Source organism: Haemaphysalis longicornis, unplaced genomic scaffold (genome assembly GCF_048455015.1).
Source record: "Haemaphysalis longicornis isolate Haplotype H1 unplaced genomic scaffold, Haemaphysalis longicornis Haplotype H1 scaffold_49, whole genome shotgun sequence".
NCBI lineage: Eukaryota > Metazoa > Arthropoda > Arachnida > Ixodida > Ixodidae > Haemaphysalis > Haemaphysalis longicornis.
The window spans coordinates 557,585-573,334 of record NW_027526384.1 but is presented as its reverse complement, the minus strand read 5'-3'; the positions used below and the strand labels follow the sequence as shown (position 1 = coordinate 573,334).

The 15,750-nt window shown below is 50.1% G+C and overlaps 2 protein-coding genes across 3 annotated transcripts in view; both read left to right on the top strand.

The window, feature by feature from the left end:
- The first annotated feature begins 1,262 nt into the window (after positions 1-1,262).
- LOC144137730 (protein unc-13 homolog D-like) lies at positions 1,263-3,788 on the top strand. The gene has a single exon (XM_077669674.1). The coding sequence runs from the start codon at positions 1,263-1,265 to the stop codon at positions 3,786-3,788; it is 2,526 nt and encodes an 841-aa protein (XP_077525800.1).
- Positions 3,789-7,353: 3,565 nt separating this feature from the next.
- The window catches only part of LOC144137726 (uncharacterized), a 283,271-nt gene continuing 274,874 nt past the window's right edge, over positions 7,354-15,750 (top strand). For both annotated transcript variants that reach the window (XM_077669670.1, XM_077669668.1), the window contains exon 1: positions 7,354-8,019. The gene's annotated coding sequence lies outside the window, so the exon portion shown is untranslated. The remainder of the gene's footprint in view (positions 8,020-15,750) is intronic.

Genomic DNA, 15,750 nt, shown 5'->3' with positions numbered 1-15,750 from the left:
CAACCAAACAATGATGAAAATGTCGGAGGCCTGGGCGGATTTTGGCCAAACCCGCGTCGAAATAAGTGCCGACGACGATCAATTGCTATAGTTCAATAGTTAATTGCTTATACGTTACGCGAAGGTCTATAACTGCTGACGAGTGGTTACCTTGTCCAATGAAATAAAAGGCCACAGTACGAGTTGAATCTTATTGGCAAAGACCTTCACTCAGCGACATTCCAGCCAAACAGAAAAACGAACGACGGATGGCTTTGGGGATAGCAATTTGAAACAAATCGCTTGTTGCTCTAATAAATATACCCCGGAGGGATTGTCCAAGGCGGCGGCAAGACTTTCGCTATAGATGGTATTCGTTGAAAAGTTTAGCGGTCAATTTCTTTGCTTGGCAATACTGGAAACGGCCACAGACATGGCCGATGCGCCACGGACATGGGCAAGTGCCGCCATCCCGCGGAGCCCGACGTAACGAGTGACAGCGCACTCACATGGTTGCATGGAGGAGAAGAGGGGTGCCTGATCTGGGGGCCGTGCGCACAACGTCACCTAGCAACAGACGCTTGGCCACAGACATGGTGGCGCACTCGCATGGTTGCCTTCATGCATTCCACGCCATTGAATGCCGGCCATAGAAGGACCGGTCGGAAACGCTGAGAAAACGAATACTCGTATGACAACAAGCAGCATCCGTTACTACTAAGGGAAAGCTGCAAGCGCGATTTCCTAGTTACCCAGTCATCATCATCATCACCAGCATGTCTACCCCCACTTCAAAGCAAAAGCCTCTCCCATTAATCTCTAATTACCCCGGTCCTGTGTTAACTGCGACCAATTTATCCCTGCAAACTTTTTGATCTCATCTACCGATCTGACTTTCTGCCGTCCCCTGCTACCCTTGCCTTCTCTAGGGATCCGCTCTGTTACCCTTAATGACCAGCGGTTATCTTGCCTTCGCATTACATGCCCTGCCCACGCCCATTTCTTCTTCTTAATTTCTACTAACATGTCCTTAACACGCGTTTGTTTCCTGGCCCACTGCGCTCTCTTCTTGTCCCTTAATGTTACCCAGTTATTTGCCCAGTAATATCGGCCAAAACAGTGTCCCCGCTCCAGGTGATGATGATGGTGGGGTGTCGTCAGTCTCTTCTTCATCAGATCGTCGTCCTCTTTGACGTGGCACCCGACACGCATTCGGGCCACGGCGGAGCACAGCCGCAAGAGAAGCAGCGTGAGGCGGAAGTCCAGCAGCGTTTCCGCTGCCGATGGAGCGAAGCCCGTTCCGCAAGGTGCTTCGGCGCAGCTGCAGGCAGGAGCTATGCCTGCAGTGCCTGCGCACCATCCGGAGGAGCGTCGGAAAGCAGGTGCGGCCATACAACGCCTCCCGGGCCCAGATGGCGGCTTTCGTGAGAGAGGTCTTTGGAGAGCTCGTGTACGTCACCTGCACGCGGCAGCTTGACAGTGGGGCGGGCACTGACGGTGAAGGGCGTTCAGGTGGAGCAGAGGAACTTCGGTTCCGCTTCCAGGTGAGGCTTTTGGACTCCGAACGACTTTTTGAGGCGGACAACCGGAAGCACGTTTTGTGCCACCTGTGGGCCGACGAAGGCGGTGGTAGGACGACGGAAGTGTCCAAGCGCAAGTGGTTCTCGGAGTCTGCGACCGAGCTCACCGCGGAAGTCCTAGATCCTGCATCGAGCTGTCTCGTGCTTGAAGTGTTCGCCAAGGACCCCGTGACACTCTGGGATGCCATCAGGAAGCTCGCTCGACCAGGCTCGCTGAGCGCGTTTCTGGAATCTCTGCGAAAAGTGTTCAGCCAATACTTCCGGCCAGGGACAGCATACAAGCTGGTCGGTCGACTCGAGAGTTCCCTCGAGGATATACCTTGTGTCGGCGTGGAAGAGTGGTACGTGCTCAAGGACACTGCAGGGCACAACCTGGAGAGCAAAGTGCAGCTCTCTGTCACATTTCACTCCGTGGCGTCAGCGGACATCAGTGTGCTGGAAAGAATCCGAGAGCACTACGCATTGAGTTTCGCGTTCTTAGAGCACAACGTCGAACAAACAGCCGAAGACGACGTGGCACAGTGGAGCAAGTGGTCGGACTGCGTGGGCAGGCGTGGCCTCACTCTTCTTAGGCAGCACGCACTGCAGAACAACATGCAAGATGTGGAAGCCCATTGCTGCTATCTACAGGCGGCCACTGAACATAGAATGAAGGTGAATACGCAGATCAGTTTTGTTGTAATGTACCTGCTTCTCAAGGAACTCCAGTTGGAGCTGGGTAGCCAAGGACATCGCTTCGTAAGTGATGCCCTTGACCATCTTATCCAGGAACTTTCCGATCACATAAACTGCCAGCTAGAAAATCTGCACGAGCAGTACTACCTCGAATTTGAACTACACGTGACGGACCTGTCGGGTGCTTTGTCGCTGTGCGCACTCATGGACTCCATGAGCCCACTGCCTATTGTTGACTCGGCACGCACCGCGCTCCAGAAGAACGAGAAAAAGTGGTACGAGAGTCTGGCGATTTCTTTAGACGAAAAGGCCACGCTCTCCATTGTCGCAATGATACTGGACAAGATCCGAACCCACCAGCAAAAGGCCAACCGGCTATTTCAGCAATCCTGGAACGAGACTTATACAAACGTTGTGATGCACGAGCTGGACGACTTCCTGGTGCGCAGCCTCAAGCCATGGGTTGGTTGGCAAGTCGAGGCTGTGCTCGCCTCCCCCCTTGACGACAGCGAAGAGAAAACGCTTGACTCGATAGAGGCGTTTTCGGTGATCAAGACGTTTTTGGAGGACACATTTCCCCTGCTCAACGTTGATCCCGAGGTCCTCAATGTCCAAAGGTACCACGAGTGGTTTGGATCCCGAGTCATCGACCGCTGGTTTGATGTGGCTTCACGAGCGAGCGAGATAGTCCGTGGCTTTGTGGCTGCTGACGACCTGCTTCCCTTGAACGCGAACGTGAAGTACAGCTCGTCCTTTGTGAAAACGGCGGACGCTATCAATGCCAACGTGGTCAAGCTTTGGCTCCTCATTGAGTGGCCCGAGCACGCGTGCAGTTTCTCGTTCATCGACTGCGTGCATCGCTGGGTATCCGTCTACTCGGCCGCCATAGAGAGCAAGACCGAATCCGAGCGCCGCAGCGGAGATGGGAACAACGCCGCGGTGCCTGCTAGGCTCTGTGTTGCCGTCAATGACCTCATGGGCATCTTGATGTACGTACAGCAGATACGCTCCAAAATTGTCGACAGCTACCTCCGTTCTCGCCAGGGGCTCACGCGCTTCGGTGACGTCGAAGTCAGGCTCCACAGCGTCCTCGGGATTATCAACACCTCCAAGGATCGTCTTCTGGACATCATCGTGTGGAGGCTGCTCCCGGGAGTCGAACCACGACTAGACCGGGTCCTCAGTGCGCAGACGACCCTGGCTCAAGAGGCGGACGTAGACGGGCTACTCCGGAGCATCACGGCCTGCGTGACGTCGCTGAGGGCCAACCTGGAGGCTGAGGCGTTTGAGGCCGTGCTCGTGCTGTTGTGGGCCAAGCTGACTACACTCCTCAAGCAAAGCATCTCGCGGCTGCGAACGCGCTGCGGCATCGACGCGAGGGCCTATTCGGCGTCTTTTCTGGGCCTCTCGGTCGTCATCCAGCAGCTGCCCAAGTGCTTCACCTTCAAGGACTGCGGCGGCCTTTCTCGGGCCGCCTTGGAGGGTGACGTCCAGGCACGGCTTCGAGAGCTCAAGGAGGTGTTCCGTGACCAGCACGGGGCTGGAGACATTTGAAGAGACTGGCGGACGGACGACGTGCGTCTTGTTTTGCCGAAAAGCTGCGATGCGGTCGGACGTGGCTAAGGTTTTTTTTTTTTTTTTTTCTCTACTGCTCACAATTAGGGAAGCCCGTCGGCCTCGATTTACGTATAGGCTGATGGTAATCTTGTATGGTGGCCGCGGATAAAATTGTGGCTTGGCTGAATTTAAATATTTCAGAAATCATGGTGTGAAAGTGTCTGTGCTGTCTCATTGGTCGGCGAATACGCGCAGGCAACAGTATGTGCCTATGTGAATTTCTGGACAAACATTGAGGTTAATTCGCAGGGGTTTCTTACAAGAAAGCGCAGCATTGTTCGTTAATGTTCGCGATTTGTTTGGGGTGCTGTTTTGGCGCGGTTCGTTTTTTTACCTCAAGGGTGAAAGGACTGTAGGCTATCGTGTTAGGTACTAACCTTTCCCCTTCGCAGCACATGTCAGATACAGTTGAACCTACTTATAACGATCACCGATATAGCGAATTATCGGCTATAGCGAACTAAATACGTTCATTAGTTGGTGACGCTTTACTTCAATGGCATCTATTCTTTTATAACGAAACAGAAACCATGAGCCACGCACGATGTCGGATATGTCGAAGAAATATTTGACCAGGGGGCTGAGAAGCTACTTAGAAAAATCCTCCGGCAGCCGAAACTGGGGAAGTATAAAGGCCCTTTTGTTCGTGGTCACTGCGGAAAACTCCATCCTGCTCACTCCTGTGAGCAGTCATCATATGAAGATCACATCCTTGATCAAATAGATAAAGACGCAGGCTGCTCCGTCATGTGAACATAGTTTTTTTTTTTTGTAGTTTTACGTACTCATGCTGCGGCTCATTCAACTTGAAATGCAACAAGGAGAAAGGTAAGGGATACGTTGTTTGTAGCGGGTTGAAAGCCTGAAAATGCATTTTTGTATGAAGCATTTTTGCGCGAGCCACATTTTCGACTTGTTACAGCCGATTTTTACCTCCGCTGTTATAACGAATATCGAATATTACAAACTAGTTTGCTGACCCGATACTGCTTCGTTATAACGAAGTTCGGCTGTAATTGGCAGCCTTCTCCATAACGTCGACATGACTTCAGTGCACACACGCACATAAAGACACACACACACGCACACACGCACACGCACACGCACACACACACGTATCTCTGGGCGTAAGTGGTCCGTCTGGGAAATCAGCAATGTGTACCTCCCTTTGCGGCGAGAGAGTTCCTGGCTCGAATCCGGGCGCAGCCGCGACAATGCAACTTTTTATGGCGTCGTCATTTCCGTGACGGATATGACGCCGGTCAGATCTTGGTGTACCTGGACATAAAACACTTTCGTGGTAAAAATCCCGAGTTATCTCCACGAACGCTAAACCTGGGGAGGAGCGAAGCATGCAGTGTATAAGTGTATTCTTGGGGCCTTGGCGTTTTTGCAAACGGAGATGAAACCGTTGGGAGGCAGAGGTATACAACTTCGCTGTAAAAGTCTCTTGTCTGTGAAGCACGAAGCTCTCTAGCGCGAAGCGTAAACGAATGTCCCTGTGTTTTTTTTTTTTTTTAGTACGCGTTACCAGGCGCTCTAGCGCGACTCGTAAGCGAGTGGCCGGTGTTTTGTTAGTAGGCGTTACGTAGTACTGCGAGGCGTAAAGTAGTTTCCCGCTGTTTTAGTACCGTGACTACATGAGACGACGATCACGTCGACGACAGGAACCGCCAACAGCCCCACCCCTTAAGTGACTTCGCCCCTAAAACTGGCGTATTCGCAGCCCGGCAACTGATTGTGTTTGAAATCATCCTTAGCAGTACTGCAGCGACCACGACTGTTCACAGGACGCGCTAGCGGTTTTCGAAATTACCGCTTTGCTGTGTGGCCCGTAACAGTATAGTTGGTGCGTGCAGACTACTATTCACCGATTACCAGCACGATCTACATTAGGGCGAGAATTTGTCCCGAAGCTCCCTTTTGGGGGAATCATCCTATTGTATACGTCGCATTCATAGTTTAATTGTCTTCGTCGCGCTTTGTTGACTAATAAGCACAGTAAGCTAGTCTCACAAACAAGTTTCATCCACTTGAACGCACGAGAAGTATCGTTCACTGCGAAGCAGTTTCTTTTTCGGTCCTAGCCACCAAGTGCCAACTTATGAACAACGAAGTGTCGAAGCGCAGCGCAAGACGGTGGACAGAAACACAGAAGACGACACACAGAGCGCTCTGGACGTCGTCTTCTGTGTTCCTGCCCCTCGTCTTGTGCTACGCTTCGACACTTCCCTATTTACCAACTATGTGCGAAATTGGGCACTACGAAGCCGATGCGTAGTGGCGTAACTAGTAGTGAAAATTGTTCGGTGGGACCGAGCTAGACAAGTGGTGAGACGCCATGGCAAAGTGCTCGCTTAAAGCCTTGAAAGCCATTGCCATTTGTTGCCTTTTATTTACCAGCAGCCCCGTCCTTCTCTATAAAAAGGCTTTTTGCTACTGCTACTGGTAGTTTTTGTGCAACGGGAGGCGAAGAGTTAGGCGCTTTCAAACTGCCTTTGTTTTTTTCTTTAGTGACAGCAAGTTAGGTTCTATCGATAAAATCTGAATTGGAGAAACACAGCGATATATGGCATGGCACAAGAACGAAAAAAAATCAAATAGCTTTATAGCTGGTACAAAACTCCCGCTAACAGTTTTCTTCGCTTTTACGTAGCTAAGGTAAATCGTTCTATGCAGGTTTAAGAGTTTGGAAACGCCGTGTAAAGCGACCGGCCGTAATTAATTTCCTCTTATTATTTTTTCTGGCTTGTAAGCAGCGGTAGCCGTGCTTGTCTCACCGCACTTTGTTTCCCATTAAATCGTTCGAGATAGGTTTCAGAGTTGCGAAACGCCGCAAAAAGGGAAGCGCCGTTACTAAATAGCTATGATTTTGCTTTTTTTGTCTGTCTCGTTAACAGCGATGGTCGCGTGGAGCTCATAGCGCGCTGTTGAGCAATAAATCCTTGGAGATAGGTTTCGGGGTTACGAAACGTCGTACGAAATAACGAGACAGCATAAACCGAAACCACAGATAATTGGTTACCGCTTTTCCCTTTATGCCGCGTTTCGCAACTCCGAGACCAGTCTCGAGCGATTTTATGCGAAACAACGTGAGATTTCTCCGCACGCTTATCGGTAGTTACGAGCCGCCAAAAAAAGAAAGAAACCTCAAGCTAATTAGTCATGTCTCTACGCTTTACGGAGCGTTTCCCAATTCCCAAAACCGAGCTCTAACGATCTCAAACAAAACAACGTTCGGCGTGCTTTGTAGCGAAGGCAACGATTCAGACTACCATCAGTGCCCTGCGCTCCGTCTTTCCCCCGCAGCTCTTCTTTCCTGCAGATCGGCTTCTCCCTCATGCGCCGGTCAGCAGCCCGTCAAACGCGGAGAGGGGGAACAGGCGCCGTCTGGCCACCAGGGCCGATTCTTGGTCACGTGGTTGTTTCTCTCCACCGCGTTCTCTCTTTCCCTCTCCATCTCTCCTCTCGGCCGCTTCTCCTTCCTCCTCGGAGGTCGAGTGGGAAGCCAGCTTCCCGAGCGCTCGCGGCGGTCGCATCGCTGGAGTCGCCTCCATTTACGAAGCAGAGTTCGTCTGCCTCGGTCAGCCGGAGCAGCTCGCCGTTCGCGTCTCTCTGCCGTGGTGCGACTCCAAACCCGGCCTGGTGTGGTGTGCTGCCGGCCGCCGCTGTTGCTCGTTCCTGTTTGGAAACGTGCGGCCGCGCCGTCCCTGCCTTTTGTGAGCCGCTCAGCTGTTCGGCGTTCTCAGCGAGCCGAGTGCGTGGGGATTCGGCTGCACCGCACAGTTCAGCCGTCTGGTCGCAGACCACTGTAGAATCTTCCGTTGCCACTCTTCACTGTTCACTTGCTTGTGCGGGGAAAACAGGAATTGTGCGGCTGCGTGTGTCCTTTCTACCATCGAGCATCGACCCTGACGGTGGTGTTGCATTTCGTGTTCGGCTGCCTTCAAATTTGCATTTACTTGCAACGCTGTGCGAGCCCGTGTGTCTTGCAGGCCGCCCTTCTTGTGACGTCCGCGACGTTGATCGGCGAAGCGCAGTGACTTTGGATTTGACTCCAGGCGGCCTTTCATCGCAGCATCGGCTACGAAACGAAAGGCAGCTAGCTGCCATCGGCACCGGCTGACGAGGTCTTAGACGTGAACGAAGCAGGACCTGCCGTCCTAAGGTGAGAGAGCATATAAGTCTTCGTTGTCGAGCATGAACCAGACAGTAGCGAAGAAAGAATGATAACACTTGAAACTATTGTTTTTTACATTCCTCTGGTGATTAGCAAATTGTTCTAAAGCAGAGATCAAAACTGAGTTGCTGAAAGAGCTGTCCTCCACCAATAAAACGTCGTTCCGTCGATCGCCGGTTCCAAGAAGAGGTTAATGTAGGCGCCCACGCACTTTGGCAAATTTTTATTAATATCACGAACTTCATTACTCAACTTTGCCCGAGCTTTGTGCTCTTTCTGAGGCATCATTTTGGTCAGGAAACATCTGGAACGCCAGTCAGTTGCTCCACGTTGACCACGTCTACGCGGGGCGGAGAAAACAAATTTTATCGTTTGCTGGTCCAGCCTGACAGCAAATGGTCAGCTTAACATTAGTATTTCCCTGTTGCAGCATTTCCTAGTCGCGTAATAGTCACGTTTTGTTACCTTGAAAATGAATCCGCTGAGAAAAACCTGAAAACAGCTGACACCGGTCAACGATGACAAGACAGTGTTTAAAATGTCTTTCTCCTATTTTTATACCTTAATTATATTCATATATTTTAAGAGAGAGAGAGAGAGAGAGAGAGAGAGAGAGAAACTACAAACGCTAGGTTAAGTGTTTTATTTGTTTGTTTGTTTTTGACACAGACTCCACCAAGTTCTGATTATTTCGCGTCTCGCCTCGGTACACTCTAGGACGATCCTGTGGTTCAGCTTCACCGGAATGCATTCGACGGACCAATCCACGCAGACAACAGTGAAATTCCCCAAAACACAGTGTCGAGTAGTATCGTCGCGCTGTAGAATCACGCCATGCATGCAAACTTGACGTTCTGCATTTGGCAGCGCCACAGCGCAGTCGACATTTTTGAGCCAGATGGAGATATTATGCACTGTACTTCTGAACGCGTTTGAAAATCCTCATTACCGCTCCTTTTCTTTGCGCAAACAAACGCCAAATATCGTATAGCCGGCAGTTGAGTTTCGTTTCTCACGTCACCGCTCTCTTTCTTACTGACCTCGATCAGAAGGTCATTGCATTCGGTAGGGTAATCAACATCTTAACCTGCCAGTTTATTAGTATGCCTTACTTCGATGCTTTCTAGGGCACCGCGAACACGGGTAGAATATTCGGCGAATCTGTATGTGGCGATTGAGAGAGGAGAGAGAAACCTTTGTTAAAACAAGAGAGGAAGGTGTAGGCGAAAAAGGGCTGTAAGCAGCGGTTAGCCGTCCTGTTCTGGTAAACAGTGTGTGGCCGAATTCTTTGCGCCCGTCCGTCAACAAAAATATCCTGGATCATTCCCACTTTTGCAACACACGCTGATCGGAGATTTGGCCAAGAATTAATAAAGGGTCGGCACACCGTACAAGGAATGCTGACCTCATCGATTCCTAACTCTTTCAGCAAGAATTTCTTAAATCTTTCCTTGACAGTTTTGGATACATCCTAAGTGAACTCACCGACGACAACGTCGTAGCGTGGTGATCCCATTTCACCAAATTCCGTGCTCACGAAGTTTCGATGTTATCCTTCCGTGGCGTTTGGAAAATGCACACGGTACAGATTAAGTGGCCGTCTATCATCTGTACACCGCATACATCTCCACAGCATGCGGTATTGTTCTCAACTCTCTGAAGAAATTGGGGATCGAAGGTTTGTAGAGTATATATACAGCTTCGCTGGTCATCCACCTTCGCGAAGTGGAATGGCTGGCTAACGTTTTCTTTTTTCTGATACAATACAGCGTACGTTTTACTGCTTGTTCAAACGTCCACATGCTACTCTGTGCTTCAGAGTCGTAAACCTCACCAACGTTAAATGTATCGCATAGTGCCTTTCGCAGATTTTCGAGCACCACGCGTGAACTTGTGACCCCAAAAAGGAAAGCCTCGGCCTTCGGCCGTGCAGTGACTTCGCGTTCACCTTCTCAGAGCCCGCCTCGACAATGTTTCCGCGAACTGCTCCGCATTATCTTCAGGCCGCCTCGCGGCCTGATCGATGCGATGCACGATGATTACCCGAGTCGTGTTCCTAATTGTCGTTGCATTCGTTGGCCCTTGGTGGACGACGGAAGCCAGCCCTCCTGCTCTTATCGATTCGCTTCCAGGCGCTGGGCCGCCAAGGCGGGCGTACACCGCGAAGACGGAGGGGGCAAGACGCCGGACAGCAGGGGCTTCAGAGGGCGCTCTTCTTGGGCTGCGACGAGAGAGCCTCTGCGATGAAACCTTTCTGAGGGTCTCAGTCACGGTCGGTGCCCTGGCACCGCAGTTTATCCGGCAGACTTTATAGAGTTAGGGTAGCATTTGACCCTTGTTATGAGGCGTTTTTGTCAGCATGAAAGTGCACATACAGAAGACACACACACACACACACACACACACACATATATATATATATATATATATATATATATATATATATATATATATATATATATATTATTCTTATTGTAACGAAATATTCGAGTAAGGCTGCCCGTTTCTTCTACCGCTGACATGCAACGACAGTAAACTGTTGACATACCTATTCCCTTTTCCTGTAATTTCCTGTATTTCTTGTAATGATACATTACGGGTGAGGATGCCGTATGTGGCAATTTATATGTAAAAAAAATCACCTTCATCTGCCCAAGCCTTTTTGCCTAGCCTTGGCACTTTGGAGCCAGATGAACGTGAAGCGCGATATCTGCGCACCGAGATGCCGCCTCCTTCCAACTGCCCTGAGCAAAGATTTGCTTCCATTACCGACGCTCCCGCGGAAGCGAAACATAAGTGGTGTGTGTGTGTGGAACCAAAGTTCCTGGCTTCATGTCCATCCCCTACAGTAACCAGACATATGTTTCTCCATAAGCCGCCGCTGTGGCTCAGTGTCTAAAGCGTAGCCCTGCTGAGCTCGTGGACGCGGGTTCGATTCCCGGCCGCGGGTGTCGCTTTTGTGATGCAGGCGAAAAGCAAAAACGCCCGTGTGCACGAGATTTCGGCGCATGTCAAAGATACCCATGGGGTCAAAATTAATCCGGAGCCCTCCACTACGGCGTGACTCATCGCCTGCGTTGCGTTGGCGCGTTAAACCCTACAATCAATCACATCTGTTCCTCCATCTGCATATCTGGCCTCCCCTCCGTTACGCGCATTTTATTTTCCTCCACGAAGAAGCTGCTAACGACTCTCCGAAGACTCCGAAACACGACTCATTATCGACTTCATCGTTAAACCTGCGGTATATTGAGCTCATCCACTCACGGCTCCTGCATTCGGTGACTTGGACGACCTGTCAAGGAGACTTAACGCAGTGAAAAGCTGAGTCATGCCAAGTTATGCATGATGCAGAAAAATTGCACGTAGTTCGGTTTCCCAATAGAAATGTCCGTAATTCCTTCAAACTGCCTACGTAAGTACATTTATGTGATGCAGTAAGGGTTGCTTCCACGGAGGTAAGTTCTAATGACATTTAACTTGATACTGCCGTTAATTGGGGACAAGTTGGCTAATGCTTTGTTCTCAGCACGTATACTCCATACACATGCAAGAATTTCGCACCCAACTGAGTCGTCATAAATAGGGAAGTGACGAAGGTGTGTGTTAAACTCGCCATGATGGTTCAGATTTGGCGTTGAAGGTAACGGGTCGACACCTAGACTACAATTCCCACCGTAATCAGAGCGTCCGTACTAATTTAAGCTAGTTTCAGTTCATTAACGTGCATCGGTCTCGTACACGTCCTCATTCGCGTTCGTCTTTCGCATAAACTAGAATAACGGCCCCTGTTACGCTTCAGCCTTGGACAATCCGCCGCCTCGTCCCGCAACGTCAGTAAACTTTGCTTCGTAGTTTACTGCCCATTTCCCTTCAAAGCAGATTGGCTAAAATTGATACGAAACCAACCGTGCGTGAGTTTTCTCCGTATTTTTCTGCGTTTCCTACTTCCCTAAGCACTCTATGGGGCGTTGCGCCACTTTACACGCACGCTGCGAAAGGCAGACCACATTCGACGCACGTCTGCACAAAAAGCAACATCAAGGGTATATACGCACTAAGAGTGAGACACCGGGTTCATGAAGTAAACACGCCTCTTCCCAGCCCATTTGACGACCGCAGGAAGACATCCTCTCCGTTCTATCGGCGATAGGTTTCCAATTTCATGTCGCTTTCATTAATCGCGCATGTGGACCATCGTTCAGCATATATATACACCGTATTTGCACGATTCTAAGACGCATCTTTTTTCCCTAAATGTAGCCTACAAATTTGTGCGCGCTTTACAATCAGGCTCAGAAACAAAATCGGCTTTACAGCGGCGAGCAGCATCGCATAGACACTAATTTCTCCCGAAATTGATTCAATGTGATCCAAAAACAATCCGTCAACATGACGAGAACAAACTTTGCCGTATCCACTCTGCCTATTCAACAATGGACATTATGAAGGTCAAGATGCTTGAAATAGGTTTCCAGTGTTCCCCGCTGCCGTTTTAATGCTAGAAAAAGCTAGGTAAGGAGGTTTATAAAGCATAGGGGGATTTTTGCTGCGTCAGGTGCATGCATAAAACAAACCAGGCACGTACTGTCATGTCTTTTAAATCATCTGCGCGGAATAATCGGCGTCAAATTCTTTTTTTCAAATTTCCTTAAATAACTTGCCTGCACGTTGCAATCGGGGGTGCAATGGAATCGTGTAAATGCGGTACTTTTCAAAAAAAGCTTTCGAGTACTTCCTCTATCTCCGTGCGTAGGCGCCACGTATGCGCGTTTCGTCTGTTCGCCACCCTCGTCACCTCTGTGCTAAGCTGTCGTTTATAACGACGAACCAATCTGCCAACAACAGTTGTTTTTTCTGTGCCCGTGTACGTGTGCCTCCTCCGTATCTCCGCAGAGCCATTTCCCTTCCGCGCATGCGCAGTGTCGCCTATCCATTCACACTACTCACCAGTGCGTGCACATCATCTCAACTCGCTCCAAACCGTCCGAGACCAAATCTCTGCGTCCCTGTTCTCCTCCCGTAGGCGTCTCTCACCGCTGCTTCCTACGTACTTTCGTCTTTGCGGCTCCGTTAAAGGAAGGTTGCTCCACGCTAGCCCGACGTACAATCCTCGCGGCGCTAACTGCACGCTCACAGCCAGCGGCAACGAGACCACTGATCAATCTGCCTCGGTTTTCCTCCTTCGTCGCGGCACCGTTATCTCGGACATTTATTTACGTCGCGGCGAAGTCGAACCAGACGTACACACGAGAGGGCGTGAACGGCTCCCGTGATTCCCAGGCTCTCTCGTCTTGCCGATCTTAAAAAAAGTTCTGCTCGCTTTATTCTGATTCTTTTCTCTCTCCCACTTTCTGCTTCTTCGAATGGTGAACGCGCCCGTAAATAGGTGAGTGAGAATCACTGAGAGATTTTTTTTTTTTTCTTGGGAACACAGTCGAGCTTTCCTAAATCGGCGCCGCCGTATGGGTGCGCGTTATTTAGCCCAGTCGGAGCTTCGTGAAAAGAACGAGTCTCGGCGCCGCCGTCATTCGAGCGTCTAGACCGACCTCCTGCCCACCGGCGCTGCCCTCTATTGCGACCCTAGCGCTGCTCTTCCTCGCGCGTCTCACCAAAGCCGTCGTGGCGGTCACTGCTGCTGTGTCAGCTGCGGCTCGGGTACGTGAATACGCAGCTCGCCTTTTGTGAGTTCCCGCCTGGGCGGCTGTATTGAGGCCACGAAAGAGCAGATCTGCGCGGGTCTTTGCGTTCGCTGCAGGGCGTCGGCACTTGTACATTGCGCGTCGATTAGCCTCGATTTCACGCCTGGTGACGAATGGAGCGGTTTGTTGGCGTGCACTGCACTAGGCATTGCTCTCTCTGAAAGGAGGAGACGCGCGCAGATCGTGGGAGCCGTCTGGCCGTAGTAGGATGTGTGTACAAATTATTATTTTAAAATAAGTGCTATAAGAGGGAAGGAAGGCAGGATAATACAGTGCATGAAAGGCAGGGAGGTTAACCTGGTTGCAGTCCGGTTGGCTACCCTACGCATTTGAAGTTGGAAATGAGGGATTTGAAGAGAAAGAAAGGGTATTGAAAAGACGGGGAATAGAGCTTGAAGAGCAAGAAAAGAAAAATTAAAGGTAACTACAAAACCTAAGCAATGGGCGATAATGAAGCCTAAACTGAACAGGTAAACTAACCAAATGACGAAAGAAAAATGTTACACGGTGTCTCTACAATAGTTCAGACAAGCCTGTGTCCTTTAAGAGAAGAAGTAGTGCTTTTGTGGCCTTTTGTGACTGCGATGGGCAAAGCCTGTGACACAAAAGTCTGCGCAGTTAATGGCTGGTTGCCCTACTGATCAGAACATTTTATATTTGCTTTGTGAGAGGCGTATCATGTATACTTGAGAGGCGGGGTGGGGAGGACTTAGCTTTGCATGAAATTTCCACCAATTGCTCGCCCTATGCGGCGCCATATCGTAACAAAAACGCAAACGTCACCGCGCATCACTAAGCCCTTTGGACCGCAAAATCACCAGCAGGAGATGAGACGCGTCTCTTCGTGAAACCCAGTGGTTTCTACAAAAAATGATGTTCTCTGTTGCAGCATGTGACACACCTAGTGAAGCGCAAGACGTCGAGTTATTCGGCGATTCAAAGCCAGCTCTTCAGCTGTTTCAGAGGACATACTTGAGGAAAATCCATGCCAGCAATCTTTCATGTCCCCTTCATTAACTTCTTGATGCCCGAAACTTTCATTTTCTGCTTAAGATCGCGAAAACAATTATATTATCTAAAAGGATTTCAGGCAACAAATATGAAGTCAGAAAAGAATTAGGTTCATTAGGACGGTCGCAATGACGGGATATTCCCGAGCAATTGATTGATTGGTTGATTATGCGGTTTAACGCGCCGACGTAACGCAGGCGATGAGGCGCGCCATAGTGGAGGGCTCCGGATTAATTTCGACCACCTGGGGATCTTTAACGTGCGCCGAAATCTCGTACGCACAGGCGTTTTTGCTTTTCACCTGCACCACAAAAGCGACCGCCGCGGCCGGGAATCTAACCCGCGTCCTCGTCCTCAGCAGCGCAACGCCTTAGCCACTGAGCCACCGCGGCGGGTGTATTCCCGCGCAATACCACCCACTTTCTGTTCAATATATCAGTTGAACAAGAATGCCACCTTAATCAGCATGGCTTTGGTTTAATTGGAGACCATACGTAAACTTGGTGGTATTGCTATCCTTTGCAATAACAACAAAATTCCACAATTTCGCTTACCTCTCACGAGCCCATCGAGCAGCCGGGCTCAATGCTAGTGGACACGCATAAACATGTCTGTTTTTTTAGCGGGCACAAATACGTGCTGCCCTTATTTTTTCCACTTTTTGAAGGGCCGGTTACCGTCGTCTGTCAACATATGGCGTTATACGCCCAAAACCTCACAATACCCTGGAGAAAAAAAAAAAGTTGTTTGCGTAGTCACTCCTGAGCAACGCTGGGCATCAAAGGCTAAGCGCCTCACCCCTGACGGTTTCGCAGTAAAAATCCAGTGTAGTAGATCCCGTCGCGCGTAAATAGTAGCGGGCAATTAGTCTACTGACACAACGCCTTAGAATCTACTGAGGTGGGGAGACGGCCATGCTACTCCCAACGGTTTCAGAAACAGGCGGTATGAGATCACTTCAGCCAAATGTGGCCTCGACCGCTTTATCGTGACTTGATGTAGGGCC

Excerpts from the sequence above, each read along its gene's own strand:
- LOC144137730 (XM_077669674.1), top strand. The coding sequence starts at position 1,263 with ATGGAGCGAAGCCCGTTCCGCAAGGTGCTTCGGCGCAGCTGCAGGCAG.